General features: G+C 44.4%; 2 protein-coding genes across 9 annotated transcripts in view; one reads left to right on the plus strand and one right to left on the minus strand.

Moving 5' to 3' along the window:
- Positions 1-13,251, plus strand: part of LOC140722572 (uncharacterized) — a 175,586-nt gene extending 162,335 nt beyond the window's left edge. For 5 of the 8 annotated variants that reach the window (XM_073037287.1, XM_073037282.1, XM_073037281.1 and 2 more), the window contains one exon: positions 9,564-12,254. In XM_073037287.1, the coding sequence (XP_072893388.1) occupies positions 9,964-11,322 (1,359 nt within the window). In that variant the 5' untranslated portion in view covers positions 9,564-9,963 and the 3' untranslated portion in view covers positions 11,323-12,254. Of the gene's footprint in view, positions 1-8,324; positions 9,183-9,563; positions 12,255-12,286 lie in introns of those variants that run through there. The other 3 variants (XM_073037283.1, XM_073037286.1, XR_012097670.1) reach the window with 3 other exon arrangements.
- The window catches only part of LOC140722565 (NACHT, LRR and PYD domains-containing protein 3-like), an 883,504-nt gene that overhangs the window by 111,669 nt on the left and 753,098 nt on the right, over positions 1-18,737 (minus strand). The window lies entirely within an intron of this gene.

Here is an 18,737-nt window from a genome sequence, read left to right on the forward strand (position 1 = left end):
CACAAGACAGGCTGGAGCCAAAAGTTATTTACTATGACAGCCCCTGAAGACAAGTTACAAAATAGTCATAATGGCTTACACACACAGAACAGACTGTCTTATCTCTGCACATGAGTGCACAAGGAGATAAGCATCCTGAAACTCTAGCTAGCTACCCTCAAGAAGAAATATGGCTCAGCATGGCTTAGTACATCTGTTGATCATCAGCAGTTCCTTTCAGAAAAACAGGATGCTATTGTTTAACGAAGTGTTAACCCTTTTACAGACTTTATCATTCCCTCCTTTACAGAGAAAGCAACCGAGTGGAGCTTTGACTTCTCAGTGGGTATAACATCAGTAGTTACAACAATGAGAGGTACAACCATTTGGACATAATGCAATATCATGCCCCAAATATTACCGAACAGGCCTTCGAAGAGCACCATTTCGACCCTTCGGTGAACCCGAGAAAATCCTGCCCTACTTTCTTGATGCTGTCAATCTCCTTGGCAGTGTGCTCGGAGAGGGATGTAACATTAGTAGCCTCATCAGGGATATAGGCGCAGCATTCTGTGTCAATAATAGCACAGGTTCCCCCTTTCTCAGCTAGGATACAATCTAAAGCCGACCGATTCTGTACAACTGTTTGCCGGATTGCAATCATTTCAGTGGATATTTCTGTTACTTGGGCCTGTGTTCTGTCAGGGCCCCTGCAGTATTGTGGCCAGCTCCACAAGTGCTTGTAGACAAATTGATTATCTCTCGTGAATTCCTGGCTACTCCATAGGAGAGAAAAGCGATCATCCAAAATCATTCAGTCTCAGTTATTCCTCTCCGCTGCTGGGCACCTGCAGGAATGGCCAAGATGCATGTTTCCCAGTGTCGGAAGTTCCGTTTGGTGGGGGCCTGAGATGCCATCCCTCAAAACATTGACAGCCACAGTCATCTCTGTCTGGACCACAGTTCCTCACTCTCTTCCCCAGGTGTTATTTGAAAAAGCACAGGCTGAGAGTTCCTCACTGTAGTTGAGCGGGATTACTGACATTTGAATCATACTTTTCCCATACTGAGGAATTTCGGCACAAACCCAGCAGGCCCCTGGTTCTACCTGCTTGGCCCAGTTGTGACAGAGAGACAGAAAGGTGTTAACATAGGGGCCCCTGTGCGCTGGGGTAAGCCCTCTTAAAGACATAAACACAAACACCACTGTTACGGTTTAATTGAACCAGCAGCTATAGTCCACACCTGGACTCTGGTTTTGATGTTAAAACCACTGTCTTTATTTGTATCTACTTATAATATAACAAATTAAGCAAAATAATCAAAAGTTTAAAAGTGTTATGAGTACACATATGTGTAAGTATAACTCCCAAACCACTCAGCTCAGGGAATACCAAGCTGAAAGATGGTAAAGTATGAAAGTTCAGTTCATCCACGGAATCAATGACGAGAGAGAGATATTTGTAATCCAAGGTGAATGTCGAGAGAAGGCAATTACGTTGAATTCCACAAATTCCACAGTGGTAAAACAGGATAATAGTCGCTGTAGGTCTTATTCGTCGTCGTTCTAAATCCACATACAAATTATCACCAGAAGTAGCTTATTGCAGGAGTACTGTCTTCAGAAGGAACTACCACCCAGGCAAAGGTTAACACACAGGTAGATTCCGCAAGGTACTCCCAATCCAGATCCAACACACAAAGTATTACCGACAGTGATTTCCACAGAATATCCCTTCTCACAAGTGGTTACCACATCACACACCCGAATCCAGCTAAGGGTTAACAAAAGTGGTAGCCACGAGATACTCCAACAAAATCCCCATTTGGATTATACGAATCATCACCAACAGTGATTGGTCACAGGGGTACCTCTTCAAGTGAATTACCACCCCCAGGCAAGGGTTAGCACAAGTGGTCATCACAGGATACTCCCAAACCAACAGATCCACTCCAATGGATCAAACAAAGCGACAATCACACATTCGGTATACACTGAATCAATAATCAACCCACCCTTGTGGGCATAGGAGAGCCCAAACAGTGACCTTTGGCCACTAGGTCCTTTGTTTCGAACCTTCCATCTTCTTTCTTTCTCTCTGACTGACTGTGTGTCCTTGCTTAAACAAAACAAACTGTGAGCTATGTAAACACAAGCTGCCAGCAAGTGTAAACATGCTGCACGGTCAAATAGTTCCAGCCCTCTCTCTCTCTCTTTGTAAGATTCAAACAGGAGCCGAGAAAGCTGGCGGCTGACGTTACTCAGGCAATATCTCTCAAAATGACAGTCTTCTTTCTTTCTCTCTGGCTGACTGTGTTTGTGACTGTCTTTGCTTAAATAAAACAAACTGCGAGCTATTGTTACGTACCCCATAACTGGGTCACTTACCTTCCTTACGACTGTACTTCCTTAGAAGGTTGGCGTCATTCAATGTCTGCAGTGAGATGCTGAAGATGTTCTATAGGTCAGTTGTTGAGAGCGCCCTCTTCTTTGTGGTGGCGTGTTGGGGAGGAAGCATTAAGAAGAAGGACGCCTCACGTCTTAATAAGCTGATAAGGAAGGCGGGCTCTGTCGTGGGCAAAGTACTGGAGAGTTTAACATCGGTAGCTGAGCGAAGGGCGCTGAGTAGGCTACGGTCAATTATGGAAAACCCTGAACATCCTCTACATAGCACCATCCAGAGACAGAGAAGCAGTTTCAGCGACAGGTTGCTATCGATGCAATGCTCCTCAGACAGGATGAAGAGGTCAATACTCCCCAATGCCATTAGGCTTTACAATTCAACTGCCAGGACTTAAGAACTTTTTTTTAAAGCTATTATTAATGCTTTTTGAGTTAGTGATTTAGATGCATATCATATTATTACTGAGTTAAGTATTGTATGTAATGAGTTTTTGCTACAACAAGTGTATGGGACATTGGAAAAAATGTTGAATTTCCCCATGGGGATGAATAAAGTATCTATCTATCTATCTATCTATCTATCTATCTTACCAGCAAAGATACAGAGGTCCGCTGAAGTCTGATGGTACTATTTTTAAAAGTTTTTATTTATAAAGGGGCACAAAAGTAAGGTTAATACAAACATTCAGATAATATACGTCGTCACTACTCAATCTAAAGCGCGGGTATAGTAATAATCAACAATAAGAAGTAGCTCTGTCGTTTGTCTAGGGGTAAAAATATTGTCCGATAGAAATATCAAAGTCTGGAGTTCATGCAGGTAGCCTTTTGGGGACCGCTGGATTTCACGTGTTGGAGAGAGAGAGAATTTTTGGTGAGAAAATAAACTTGCCAGCCTTTTGGACTCAAATCGTTGAATCGGGAACGTGGGTTCCCCGTTGTCAGTTCGAAGTCCTTTTTGGTGTTATCAGCCACTCGCTCCCCAGGCTAGGGGAAATGAACCACACGTGGCTTCCGAATAGCTTCCCATTATCACGGGAGCGATGAGCGATGGTGTCTCCTTCTGGTGCGTCGCTAGGGTACTGCCTCCTGCAGTCCCCTTTTTATCTTGACTTGCGGAGTTGTAGATGTCAATCAAGGTAGGGTGATACAATCCCCACCCCACATTGCCCGAGGGTGTCCATGTAGCCATGATAGCTGGCACGTAGCATAGAATCGCAATCCACAAAGGTGTCTCCAAGAAAGAATGGTCAAATCCGTTGCGTTGTCTCTCTCTCTTTTCCTGGGTCCAAGACCTGAATTAATAGCGATCTTGCGATTCTCAGGAAGGAGGGGGCTGGTATCATAACACTATATAAACACAAGCTGTGAGCAAGTGTAAACATGCTGCCTAGTCAAATAGTTCTGCCCCCTCTCTCTCTTAGTAAGAATCAAACAGGAGAATATTAGTTCTGGGGTTGATCAGGATTTGAAAGTCAGGTCCTAATAATATGTCAAAGCTCGTCACATTCGATTTCGGTCATTGTCAGGCCAATCCATATTATTTGTATTAATAATGTTGGCAAACTTTGTAAGCATTGGAGCAGTAAATCATTATTAATGGGTATTTGTTCCCCCAGTTTAAAGGCTTGGTCTCCTGTGAAAGTGCCATAGCAGGCCACAAATCACATCCAGGGTCAATATACCAGACATGGGTTCGGAATCCCATGTTTCCCTATCAGTTCAAACTTTAGACTGACGTTCCTACCCTTCCCTCCTATCTGGGCCGGCCTTGGTTTGCTTACGTTGTTTTTCCTGCTCTCGTTTTCGGCGCCCATCCACCCATTCTCGCTCCGCTTTTAGCGTCTCCCAACCTTAGGCGTTCCTTCTGCAATACATACCTCTATCCCTTTCTCACATGCGTTATTCCTCCAACTTGTTGATAATATACTGTTCCACTTTAAAGGTATGTCACATCCAGAATTTTTTCCAGTTAGCCGAGGATTTCCTTCCACGCTGCTGTGCGGTGTTGGGAAATCATGCATAAGGCAAGTTACAGCAGTAGTTTGCCATTGCCTTCTGCTGGGTGAGTTGTTTTGTTCACCAGCTCTAACCCAGCACAGATGAAAGTGTGCAAGGGAGTCGGCTGGGTTTGAACTCGAGACCTCTCGCCTCGAAGTCCAACGCTGAAGCCACTAGGCCATCAGTGGCATAGCCGGCAAAGTTCCATTTTACATCTGCCTTTTCCTTCCATTCCCTTTTCAACAATTTCCACTTCTTTCCTCAGTTCTTTTTCCATATCAGATTTACTGCTTGTTCTCATGAGGTAATAATGCAGGCTCCCCCACCCCTCTCCGTCCGTGGCCACATTTTGAGTGCTGCACTCAACATTTGAAAATCTTTTTCCTTGTCTGGAAAACTCTCACATAAAATTGTGTAGGGCTGCTCCTGGCACACTCGTATCAATCGACTGCAATTAACCGATTATCTTTCATTAATTTATCGGGCACAAAGCCTCCTGCTCAATTAAGAATCAGATAAATTTACCCGGCAGGCACCTCCTGCTCAATTGATGAATTTACCTGACTTGGCTGCTTCCTGCCCACTTAGTAAAGTTTACCCAGTACCGCCTCCTGGCCACTTAATAAATTTTATCCAATACTGCCTCCTGCCCACTTAGTAAAAATTTTGCCTATCTTATACGAGTCTCCAGACAGATTTTTTTCCCGATCCTGTTAAGGTATGTGATCAGCCTTGGGCGAGGCATCGTACGTCCAAAGGAACTGACGGTGAGTGACAAATGTAAATTACCTATTGGGTACCCGGTCAGCCTCCACGGTCCCCAGAGTGGTTCAGATGCTTACTCAGCCCATCTGCTCGGTGCTCTGCATATTGAGATCCTGTTCGTGATGCCAAATGTTAAAGCTGAATCTGAATAAAACTCGAGAGAACAGCTTCTTATTGACACCACAGTTTATTGCACATTCTCCTGCAGGAGTTTGAGCTCCTGTTGTCAAAGGGAAGGCACGTAAGCACTTCCACCGTCTGACAAGTTGACTGACTTGGGTTACAGCCGTATATTTATTCATAGTACACCCCATGCATTACTATTGCAAGATGTTATTTGAACTGGTACACCCACCAAGTGTGTTGGCAAATCTTAATTACAAATCTTAATTGCAAATCTTAACAGAGTTTGCTATATCGAGGTTTTAATTATGGATGGATGTACTGTCCAGTCCTTATCAGTCATTCCCTTTGCAAGGCCCTGACTTAATTACAAACAGATGTTCATTCCTGTCCTTATCAGCGAGTCCTCCTCCCCTTACTCAAATGAGGGTACAATGTATAATGGTATCAACTAACAACGGTACAGTATACAATGTTATCAGCTCTCAATGTGTCTTTCTGCAAGCCACAGAGAACTGGTTATGAGCCTGTCCTGGCTAACCACTGAAGACAGTGTTTACTTCGGATCAAATCTTCCTATTCAGTCCCAATTATTCTTCTAGCCAGAGGTTACATATGTTCAAAATGAATTTTTTTTATATATCTTCAATTCCTCAAGAGGGTTCAGGGGAAATATTTATGTCCAATATAGAAACTGGTGTTACCTGTATGTATTGTGGCAATGCAGGAGGTGCTGGAGAATTTGCAAGTGGAAAGACTTGGAGTGATATTTGCAAATCTGACTTTTTAAAGCGTAATTTAGCAAGCAAACCACATATGGACAATGTGCAAAAGCTCTGGTGAGAAAATCCTTCATTACCCGTTACAGGCCTGCTACATAGGCTGGGAGAGAGTGCAGATGAATTTGATCGAACTCGGGAGATCAAAGTACTTATCAACAGTGATTTGCTGGCTGTGAAACTAATTACTTCTCTGTATAAAATTCACTATGCACATGTCACTGGGTTAAAAAAATGCACAGTACATGATTTATGTGCAGACTGGTCATTACAAATTAGAGGGGACATTGTTGGGAAGGTGGGGAGACCTCCAGTGTCCCTGATGCCCTCACCAACAAGATGTGCATCCAGCTGCAGCTTGTAACCCTGCACTTTAAGGAGTTGGAACTGGAAGTGTATGAATTCCGGATCATCCAGGAGTTGGAGGGGGTGATCGATATGACATGAAGAGAGGTGAGTTACACCCAAGGTGCAGGACACAGGAAACTGGTTGGAGAGTCAGGAAGGGGAATGAGGTTAAATAGCCATCGCAGAGTACTCTTGTTGCTATCCCACACAACAATAGGTGGAACACTTCAGAAACTGTTGGCAGGGTGGGAGGGTAGATTACCTGACAGAGAAAAGTCAAAGAGGTGATAGTGAATTCATTAGTTAGGGGAACAGAACAGGAGGGGACTAATATCCTAGTGGTAAGGCTTGCTAGTGCTAGTGTGGGTGGAGAGGGTGATGTGGTTAAAATAAGTTGCAGGGGAAATGGGAGCCAGAATGACAGAACAGATAGTGGAGAGGGTGAATTGAATTGAATTGACTTTATTCGATACATCCTTCCTACACATGAGGAGTAGAAATCTTTACATTACATCTTCACCAAAATATGCAATGTGTAATTAATAGTAATATATAATAGATAGTTTGTAGATAGGACAGTCAATATAACATTGAAATGCAATTGTATCAGCATGAATTAATCAGTTTGATGGCCTGGTAGAAGATAATGTCCCAGAGCCTGTTGGTACTTTTGCTGTGGTACCGTTTCCTGGATGGTAGCAGCAGGAACAGTTTGTAGTTGTGGTGAATTTGGTCCCCGATATCCTTTGAGCCTTTTGACACACTTGTCCCTGTAAATGTCCTGAATAGTGGAAAGTTCACATCTACAGATGCGCTGGACTGTCTGCACCACTCTCTGCCATTTCCTGCGATTAAGGGAAGCACAGTTCTCATACCAGGCAGTGATGCAGCCAGTCAGGATGCTCTCAATTGTGTCCCTGTAGAATGTCCTCAGGATTTTGGGTCCCCGTCCCCAACTTGTTCAACCATCTGTGGTGAAAGAGGGCCTGCTGTTCTCTTTTCACAACACAGCCGGTATGTACACACAATGTGAGATCCTTGGTAATATTTATGCTGAGGAATTTAAAGCTGTTCACCTTCTTAAACCCAGATACATTGATGTCAACAGGGGTTAGCCTGTCTCCATTCCTCCTGTAATCCACAATCAGCTTTGTTTTTGTGACAATGAGGGAGAGTTTGTTTTCTTGACACCAGTCAGATGTTGTTCAGACCTCAGACAGAGTCAGCAATCAAATGGTTGAGCATAGTGTGATGAATGTGCTGAGCTGTGTATATCACAATGCAAGAAGCATCGTAGGAAAGCCAGATGAGCTCAGGACAGGGAATTATGATATTGTAGCTATTATTGGAATTTGGTTGCACCCAACAGTCTGAGGGATTTAGAGGAACAACTTGGTAGAGAGATTGCGGACCATGCCAATAAACAAAGGTTGATTCAGTAAGTGATTTTAACTTTCCATATATTGAATGGGACTCCCATACTGTAAAAGGACTAGATGGGGTAGAGTTTGTCAAATGTGCCCTTAATCAGTATGTAGAATCTCTGATATAGAAGTGAACAATAAGCTGTTAGGAAATGATCCAGGGCTGGTGACAGAATTTGTGATCATATTGCTATGAGATTCAAAGTAAAGATGGAAAAAGAGAGGTCTGGATTACGGGTTGAGATTCTAAATTGGAGAAAGGTCAATTTTGATGGTATCAGAAACATCTGACAAGTGTGGTTTGGAACAGGCTCATTCCTGGCAACAGAGTTCTTGTAAGTGGGAGGCCTTCAGAAGTGAAATTTTGAGGATGTGGAGATTGTATGTGCCTGTCAAAATAAAAGTTGAAAAGTTACAGGTGCAGGGAACCTTGCTTTTCAAGAGATATTGAGGCCCCAGATATTTTTGTTCCTCCAAATGCCTCAGACTGTTGGGTGCTACCAAGATCCATTAATGACTACAATATCAGGATTCCACGCCCTGAGCTCATCTGGCTTTTTTTTTAAAGTTGTCTGCTGTTGGTTTCTAAAAGATTCCCAATAGTCTTTGCTCTTTTGTTTGCCCTCTCTTTGGCTTTTATGTTGGCTTTGGCTTCTCATTTCAGTCACGGATATGTCCTCCTGCCTTTCCAATGCTTCCACTTCTTTGGGATGTATCGATCACTCAGCTCCCGAGTTGCTCCCAGAAACTCCAGCCATTGCTGCTCCGTTGTCACTCCTACCTTTTCCCATCCAAACAAGTTTGGCCAGCTTCTTTATCACAGAAACATGGAGAAGTTCAGTCCAGAAACAGGATATTTGGCCCATCTAGTCAATGCCAAAAAACATTTAAGCTGTCTAATGCAAATACCTGCACCGGGACCATCACCCTCCATACCCCTACCATCCAGGCTCCCATCCAAACTTCCTTTAAATGGTGAAACTGAGCTCATTTTCACTACTTATATTCATCTCATTCCACACTGTCATGACCGGTGAAGAGCTTTTCCACATGTTCCCATAAAATTTTCACCTTCCCCACTTACCCATGACCTCTGGTTGTCATCCCACACAACTTCAGTGGAAAAAGCTGCTTGAATTTATCCTATCTATACCCTCATAATGTTGTATACTTCTAAGAAATCCTCAAAGCAGTGTACATTTTCCTTGTTTATGTTTCGAGCCGTTTTTAGGTGTATAAGATGATGAGGGGCATTGATCGTGTGGATAGCCAGTTTTTTTTTCCCCAGGTCTGAAATGGCTAACACGAGAGGACATAGTTTTAAGGTGCTTGGAAGTAGATACCGAGGGGATGTCAGGGGTAAGTATTTTACACAGAGAGTGGTGGGTGCGTGGAATACACTACCGGCTATTTGTGTGAGAGTGTTTCAGTTACTGTGGGGTCAGGCACCCATGCAGCTCAGTGGGAACAGGGAATAATACCAATGGAGAGAGTCAAACTGAGCCAAGTCACAGATTGGAGATGGCAGAAATGCCCCATTCTTAGAGAGACAGGAAGAGCATCAGAGCGTTCAATGCTCATTCCAGATACCAGCACTGTGCCCAGTTAGAAGATGATTTCTCCATCCAAATTGTGTTGAACTTCACTGTAACAGTGTGATGTCAGTTCACACCTTGACAACTCACGTGATCTGAAATGTTGTCCTGCACCCATTGATGGATTTTAAAAATCTTTTTACAGGTTACAAATGACAAGAAATTTGTCTACGGAAATCTCGAATATAGTTTTGCTGTCTCTGTCCAGATATTTAAGAAATGGAGCAAGGGATTCACTCGATCATCCTTCCTGTTCAGACTGTGGGGAGGGATTCACTCGGTCATCTGACTTACTGGCATGTCCATCATTTTAATCAGGGGGGAAACCATTCATCTGCTCAGACAGTGGGAATGGATTCAGTCGGTCATTTCAACTGAATGTATATCAGCAAGTTTACACTGGGCAAGGCCATTCACCTGTGCTGTGTGTGAGAAGGGATGCAGTCAGTCTTCCCACCTGTGGACACACCAGTCAGTTCACACTGGGCAGAGGCTGGTCATCTGCTGAATTTATGGGGTAAGGATTCACTCGGTCATCTGTCCTAATGGCTCACAAGCGAGTTCTCACCGGGGAGTGGCCGTTTACCTGTTCGGACTGTGGGAAGGGATTCACTTGCTCATCTAAACTGAAGATCCATCAAAGAATTCACACTGGGGAGAAACTGTTTACCTGCTCAGACTGTGGGAAGGGATTCACTCAGTCATCTGAACTGAAGGTACATCAGAGAGTTCACACTGGGGAGAGGCCGTTCACCTGCTCAGTCTGTGAGAAGGGATTCACCACATCATCTCACCTACTGATTCACCTGTCAGTTCACACTGCAGTGAGAGATTTCACCTGCTCAGTCTGTGGGAAGACATTCACTCAGTCATCTAACCTGCAGAGACACCAGCAAGTTCACACTGGGGAGAAGCTGTTCACCTGCTCAGACTGTGGGAAGGGATTCACTCGATCATTCAACCTACAGAGTCACCAGCGAGTTCACACTGGGGAGTGGCTGTTCACTTGCTCAGACTGTGGGAAGGGGTTCACTCAGGCATCTCACTTACGGAGACACCAGTCAGTTCACACTGGGGAGAAGCCATTCACCTGCTCATTCTGTGGGAAGACATTCACTCAGTCATCCAACCTACAGACACACCAGCGAGTTCACACTGGGGAGAAGCCGTTCACTTGCTCAGACTGTGGAAAGGGATTCACACAGTTAGGTAGCCTACAAACACACCAGTTAGTTCACACTGGGGAGCGGCCATTCACCTGCTCAGACTGTGGGAAGAGATTCACCACATCATCTCACCTAGTGACTCACCAGTCAGTTCACACTGCAGTGAGGGATTTCATCTGTTCAGTCTGTGGGAAGAGATTCACTCAGTCATCTAACCTACAGAGACACCAGCAAGTTCACACTGGGGAGAAGCTGTTCACCTGCTCAGACTGTGGGAAAGGATTCACTCGATTATTCAACCTACAGAGTCACCAGCGAGTTCACACTGGGGAGAGGCTGTTCACCTGCTTAGACTGTGGGAAGGGATTCACTCAGGCATCTCACCTACGGAGACACCAGTCAGTTCACACTGGGGAGAAGCCATTCACCTGCTCAGTCTGTGGAAAGACATTCACTCAGTCATCCAACCTACAGACTCACCAGCGAGTTCACACTGGGGAGAGGCCGTTCACCTGCTCAGACTGCGGAAAGGGATTCACACAGTCAGGTAGCCTACAAGCACACCAGTTAGTTCACACTGGGGAGCGGCCATTCACCTGCTCAGACTGTGGGAAAGGATTCACCACATCATCTCACCTAGTGACTCACCAGTCAGTTCACACTGCAGAGAGGGATTTCACCCGCTCAGATTGTGAGAAGGGATTCACTCAGTCATCTGATCTGCTAGCACACCAGTGAGTTCCACTGGGGAGAGGCCGGCGACCTGCGAATGTGGGAAGGCATTCACACGATCATCTCATCTATTAAAACACCAGCGAGTTCACACCACAGATCATCTGCTCAGGCTTTGGGAAGAGATCATCTCAACCGTCTCCACCAAAGCTGCATCATTGTGTTCCACTTGGGAGAGGCCGTTCACTTGCTGTGAATATGGGAAGGGATTCACTCAGTAATCTAACCTTGTAACACACGACCGGGTTCACATTGGGGAGAAAGTTTCAATAAGCTGTAGGCTGGATATTTTTCTATCCCCTTTGCTGAATGCAATTTCGAGAGTGACTGGGGAATCTAGTACAAGAGGGCATGACGTAAGGTTTGCAGGGCGCCCATTCAGAACAGAGATGCGGAGAATTTTTTTTTGTCAGAGGGTGGTGAATCTATGGAATTTGTTGCCACGGGCAGCAGTGGAGGCCAAGTCATTGGGTGTGTTTAAGGCAGAGATTGATAGGTATCTGAGTAGTCAGGGCATCAAAGGTTACGGTGAGAAGGTGGGGAAATGGGACTAAAGGGCAGATTGGATCCACTCATGATGAAATTGTGGAGCAGACTCGATGGGCCGAATGGCCGAATCTGCTCCTTTGTGTTATGGTCTTATGTGATTTTTTTCTCATGTGTGTTATTCCTCTTCCTCCTTCTGTCCAAGGTCGTGTTAATCTCAGTGGGTTTGAGTGTAAGTAGTTTTTTCTAAACTTGTCATTTCAGTTCTTACTTATCTTTGTAAATTTTACTGATTGAAATGGGACTAAGATATTTTCATTAAAAAAAGTCAATGTCGGTATTGATGGAAGTGTTTATTGCCTTTGTTGTAATTGTTAACTATTGAGCTCTGTTCGGCAGTTTTTTAAAGCCTTGAAATAAATTTTGTCAAAGGTTTTCCCAATATTGCACTACTTTCTGTTGCTTTTGCTTGTTGATTTTTCAGATACGTGGTTATCACGAGTCCCGGTGAAGGGTCATGGCCGGAAATGTTGATTCCCATCCATAGATGCTGCCTGACCTGCTGAGCTTCTCCAACACTTTGTGTGAATTTCTCTCGATTTCTTGCATCTGCAGGTCTTCCTGTTTCCCAGATATTTATATGTTTAGTGAAATAACAAGCCTGCCGTGGGGTTGTGTGGCTCTGTTGGTAAAATATTAAATAAAATCATTAGATAACAGGTGGCATAGGGTTGGGCAGTGTGGAATCTGTGGGTAGAATTAAGGAACAGCAAATGTACAAAAAAATCCTTGATGGGAATTGTATAGTGACCCCAAAACAGTATTTGGTGCACAAATTACAATGAGAGATAGAAAATGAGTGCCACAAGGGCAATGTTACAATAGACATGGGGGATTGTCATGCAGGAGATTAGGAAAATCAGGATGGTGTTGGTCTCAAGAGGAGGAATTCCTAGAATGCCTACAAGATGCATTTTTTTTTAGAGCAGCTCGTGGTTGAGCCCACTTGGGGATCAGCTATTCTGGATTGGGTGCTGTAATGAACCGGAATTAATTAGGTCACTTGAGTTCAAAGAACCCTTCGGGACAAGTGATCTTAATATGATCAAATTCACCCCGACATTAGAGAAGGAGAAAGTAAAGTCAGATATGAATAAAAAGAGAATTATAGAGGCCTGAGAGAAAAATTGGTCAAAATTGATTTGGAAAGAACACGGGCAGGGATGAAAACAGAGCAGCAATGGCTGGAATTTCTGGAAGCAATCTGGAAGTGACGGGATATACACATCACAAAGAGGAAGTAGTATTCTAAAGGTAAGGTGACAAAACCGTAGCTGCTAAGAGAAACCAAAGACAACATAAAGACCAAAGGGGGCACAGAACAAAAATTACTAGGCAGTTAGAGAATTGGGAAGTTTTAAAAATGAACAGAATGCAACCAAAACCATTAAGAAGGAAGAGATCGAATACATAGATGAGCTAGCCAGTAATATTAAAGAGGATACCATTTTTAATTTCAGGTACATATTGTGTAAAAGAGAGACAGAAATGGATATCAAACCACTGGAGAATGATGCTGGAGAGGGAATAATGGGGTGAGGGTGAAAGGTGATGGCTGATGAACTGAATAAGTATTGTACTCACTCTTATCTGTGGAAGGCACTGGCAGGAATATGGAAGTCCCAAATGTCAGTGGTCAGAATGTGTAAAGTTACGTTATTCGGGAGTAAGTAGAAGGAAAGGCAATGGGCTGTGATTTTTTTTACCTGAAGGAGAAATCGATATTCATGCCTTCAGGTTGGAGCTACGCAGGTGGAATATGATGTGTTTCTCTTCAACCCTGAGGCTGTCAAGTGGAGCAACTCCAGCCATTGCTATTCTGCCATCATCCCTGCTAGTGTCCCTTTCCAATCAACTTTGGTAAGATCTTCTCCAGTGCCTCCATAGTTCCCCTCACTCCACCAATAATAATGCATCTTGTTTTACCTTTCCCCTCTCAAAGTGAAGGGTGAATTCAGTCATGTTATTATCACTGTATCCACATGCTCCCTTTACCAAAAGCTCCCCAATCAAATTTGGTTCATTCCAGAATTAACTTTTCCCTAGTGGGCACAATTGCAAAGGGAAGGTAGGTCACATCCGGAATTTTCAACTTAGCAGGCGATTTCCTCTGACGTATTGGGAAATTGTGTGCTAGGCTAGTTACAGCAATGGCTTGCCATTGTTGTATTTGCCTTCTGCCGGGTGAGATTTTTTTTTAAGAGATCACCAGCTCTTAACCCAGCACAGATGGGTGCCGGCTGGATTCAAACTCAGGACCTCCCGCCACTGATGCCACTACACCACCAGCCAGCTACACAATTCCAAGATGATCTAAAAGGCATCTCATTGGTATTTTCCAAATTCCCTCTCTTGAGATCAAGCACCAACCTAATTTTCACAATCTACCTTCACCCATCACACTCATGGACTATTTGTCTCACTCCCATCGGGGGTAGATACGCAGCGTCCTCACCAGGACTACCAGCCTCTGGGACAGCTCCTTTTCCCAAGCAGTAAAGCTGATAAATATCTCTGCCCACTTACCCATACTTCCACAACACCAAACACCTCTACTTTATCATTTCCTGTCTGTCATCTTATATGCAGGCATCCTATGCCGAGCGTCACTTTATGAACATGCAATCAATCCATGCACAGTATATAAGCTGTGGATATATGTTGTTACTGTTGTGTTTCTGTGTTGCATTGGAGCCGGAGTAATAATTATTTCGACCTCATTTACACGTGTCTGCTGGAAATGGAATTAAACAACCCTGAATCTTGAAGAAACATTTCAGCAGGCTGCAGCGTCACATTTCTGTCTCTCAGCGTTATTGCGACAGAGCGCCACCTGGTGACAATGGAGTCCACAAATCAGGGGGTCCTGTTATTGTGGTAAATCACCATCAAGTGGCAGTGTTGTCCACAAAAGGGAGAGGTTTACAGCGATAAGAAGGGGTGTAGGGGCTGGAAGCCAACTGCAAGTGGATGAAGTGCCAGAGATGCCCCAAACCACTCTCCTCACCACTAGTCAGGGTCCCAAATAGTCTTTCCATATGAGGCAACTTTTCAACATCGTGCTTGTTGGGGTCATGTACTGTTTTCAGTTTCCCAGGTGTGGCCTCCTCGACATTAGAGAGACCCGATGTTCTCTCTGCATTCTGCTCTCTGTCCCAATGAGATTCTGCAGATGTTGGAGATGCAGAGTAACAGACACAAAATGTTGGAGGAAGTCAGGAGGTCAGGTAGCTTCTATAGAGGGGCTAAAGCAAAACAGATTTCCTGCCGAGACCCTTCATCAGGACTGGAAGTGGGAAAAGCCGGAATAAGATGGTGCGGGGTGTGGAAAGAGTCCAAGCTGGTAGATGATAGGTGAAGCCAGATAAGAGTGAAGGTGAGTGGGTGGGCGAGGTGGGAGATGAAGTGAGACGCTGTGAGGTGGTTGGTGGAAAATGCAAAGGACTGAAAAGGAGGAATCTGATGGGGGAGGAGAGCTGGCAATGGGGAAGTAAAGGGGAACCAGAGGGAGACGATCCTCAGTGGAGAAGAGAGAAGTGAAGAGACAGAATGGAAGAGACTGGCGTGTGGGTTGATGAAATGAAAACGTGGAGATAGAAGTTAAAGATGTCGATGTTCATGCCATCAGGTTGTAAACTACCCGGATGTAATATGAGTTGTTGCTCCTCCAACCTGACAGTGCACTCATCATGTTAGTTAAACAATGAACCGGAAGTGAAAGTGGATTAATAATTGTCCCCCGGGATCACTATTAAATCAATCCTCCCTCACCTTAAACCGGTGCCGTCTGGTTGTTGATTCCACAAAAATGGGGTAAAAGAAAAGTAAACATAGAAAACGTACAGCACAATACAGGTCCTTCAGCCCACAAAGTTGTGAGGAACATGTCCCGACCTTAGAAATTACTGGGCTTACCCATAGCCCTCTATTTTTCTAAGCTCCATGTACCTATCCAGTAGTTTCTTAAAAGACCCTATTGTAGCCGCCTCCACAATCGTTGCCGGCAGCCCATTCCACGCACTTACCACTCTCTGTGTAAAAAAACTTACCCTTGACATCTCCTTTGTACCTACTCCCCAGCAACTTAAACGTGTGTCCTCTTGTGGCAACCATTTCAGCCCTGGGAAAAAAGCCTCTGACTATCCACACGATCAATGTCTCTCATCATCATCACGTCTATCAGGTCACCTCTCATCCTCAGTCGCTCCAAGGAGAAAAGGCCGAGATCACTCAACTGCGCACATTCCCCATTTCTGTACACTCATAGTTTGGAACACCTGCATAACGTCACCTCAATCTCCTGCACTTCAAGGTGTGAAGTCCCAACCTGCCCAACCTCTCTCCAGAACTCAGTGCCTCGAGTATCGGCAGCATTCTCGTAAATCTTTTCTGCACTTATTCCAGCTTAGCGTCCTCTTTCCTATAACTGAATATAATAATCCAGGCGTGGATACCCTAACAATATCCTAACCCTAATGCAACCTCACTAGCCTCTTCTTCAGACCATGAGCCATGAGATATCAGACAGGGGCTGGTCAGTCAATCGAGTCTCCTCCGCCATTCGTTCCTGTCCAATTGATTATCTCTCAACCCCATTCTCCTGCCTTCTCCCCATAATCTTTCAACATCCATTTAAAATACACTCAATGACTTGGCCTCTACTCCGTCCGTGGCAATAAATTCTAAAGATTGACCACTCCCTGATTAAAGAAAATCCTCCTCATCTCTGCTCTCAGTGGATGTCCGATACATTGAGGTTGTGACCTGTGGTCCCAGACTCACACAGTATAGTGTGCATCTTCTTCAGAGCCACGCTGTCGAGGCCTTTCAATATTTAATAGGTTTCAATGAGATCCCCTCTCTTTCTTCTATACCAGCGAGTACAGGGTCAAAGCTATCTAACGCTCCTCATTCGTTAGCCCTTTCGTTGCTGGAATCATTCCCGTAAACGTTCTCCGGACCCGCTCCAGTATGAGCACATCTGTTTTTGCAGGTTGTAAACTGTTCACAATACACGAAGAGCAATCTGACCAATACGTTTTAAAGCCACAGTGTCACATCCTTGTTCTTATATGCTAACATTACAGTTGTCATCCTTCATCAACACAATCTGCAAGCAAACCTTTAGGGACTCCTGCTCAAGGATTCCCAAGTACCTCTGCACCTCTGATTTTTGAATTTTCTCCCATTTATTTATTTTTTCTCTACGCTCTTATTCCTTCCACAATTGTACATGACCGTACATTTGCATACACTGTACATTTCCGTACATTTCATCCACGACTTCGTTGTCCGTTCTCCAAACCTATCGAAGTCATTTTGCAGACTGCAGCTTTACTCCAAACTATCTGTCTCTTATCTGTATCATCTGCAACGTTCTGTGGATGCTGGGAATCCAAGCAACACAAACACAAAATGCTGGAGGAACCTAGGAGGCCAGGCAGCATATATGGGAAATAGTAAACAGTCGACGTTTCGGGCCGAGACCCTTCGTCAGGACTGGGGGGGGAAAAAGATGAGACGTCAGAGGAAGAAGTGTGGGGGTGAAAAGGGTAGAAGAAGTGGTCGGTGATGGGTGAAACTGCGAGAGGGGGAGTAGTGAAGGAGAAAAAAACTTAGGATTTTATTTCCTTAACGATTCTCGAAAAATCATTGCTAACGCCTCCGCATCTCTTCAGCCCCCTCTTTCAGATCTCTGGGGTGTACACCATCTGGTACAGTGAACCTATTTATCTTCAGACCATCCCAAGAACCTTCTCCCGAATAACGTAACTTCACACATTCAGTCCACTGACATCTGGTACTTCCATATTCCTGCCGGGGTCTTCGAGAGATAAGAGTGATGTACAGTACTTATTCAGTTCATCTGCCATCACCTTGCACCCCCAGCCCATTACTACCTCTCCATCATCATTTTTCAGTGGTTCGATATCCGCTTACGCCTTTCTTTTACACTATAATTACCTGAAGAAACATTTGGTATCCTCTTTAATATTACCGGCTAGCTCACTTAAGTGTTCCATCTTTTCCTTCTTAATTATTTTAGTTGCATTCTGTTGGTTTTTAAAATCTTCCCAATCCTCCTACATACTAGTGATTTTTGCTCTTTGCCCTCTCTTTGGTTTTTATGTTTTCTTTGGTTTCTCTTATCAGCCACGGTTTTGTCACCTTAGCTTTAGAATCCTACTTCCTCTTTGTGATGCATAGAGATTTGAGGGGCGAAGAACATCTCAGACTGAACTGCAGTCAGCTCGACTTCTTTGGTCTGCAGAGAATTCAAGGGAAACCTCTTCGCCCACAGAGTGGTGACTATTTGGAACTCATTCACAGGGAGAGTGAGAGGTGAACAACAGGGGAGGATTTGTAAGATCTGCTGTGGAACAGAATCACTGGCAGGGTCCAGCCGGCCTGAGTTGACTCTCTGCTGTACACTAGGTGTGTAATAAATTCACTAAGTACCGGAGACAGCGTTTAATATAGAACTGATTTATATGTCACAGATCTAGGCCCATTAAAGGTGAATATGCAGCAGAAGAAACTCCTCCCGTGCCTGGTGACCCGGGTGCAGAACTGGGTGTGGTGAGCAGCACCAATAATTGCAGAGTTCAGCACCGACAGTCACTCTCGAAATTGCATTCAGCAACGCTGATGGATAAATATTCAGCATGCAGCTTATTGAAACTTTCTCCCCAGTGTGAACCGGTAGTGTGTGGTAAGTGTAACACGCTGTAAGGTTTCACTGCTGAAGTAACGGCCCCTCTGTAATGTTTCGCTGCTGAGGTAATGGTTTCTCTGTAGCAGCAATGTTTAGGTTACGACTAGAGGATGTAGGGTTTTCCAGTGTGGGGCTATCCAATGACAGAAATATTCTTTCT

This window comes from Hemitrygon akajei, unplaced genomic scaffold (assembly GCF_048418815.1).
Source record: "Hemitrygon akajei unplaced genomic scaffold, sHemAka1.3 Scf000080, whole genome shotgun sequence".
NCBI classification, from domain to species: Eukaryota; Metazoa; Chordata; class Chondrichthyes; order Myliobatiformes; family Dasyatidae; genus Hemitrygon; species Hemitrygon akajei.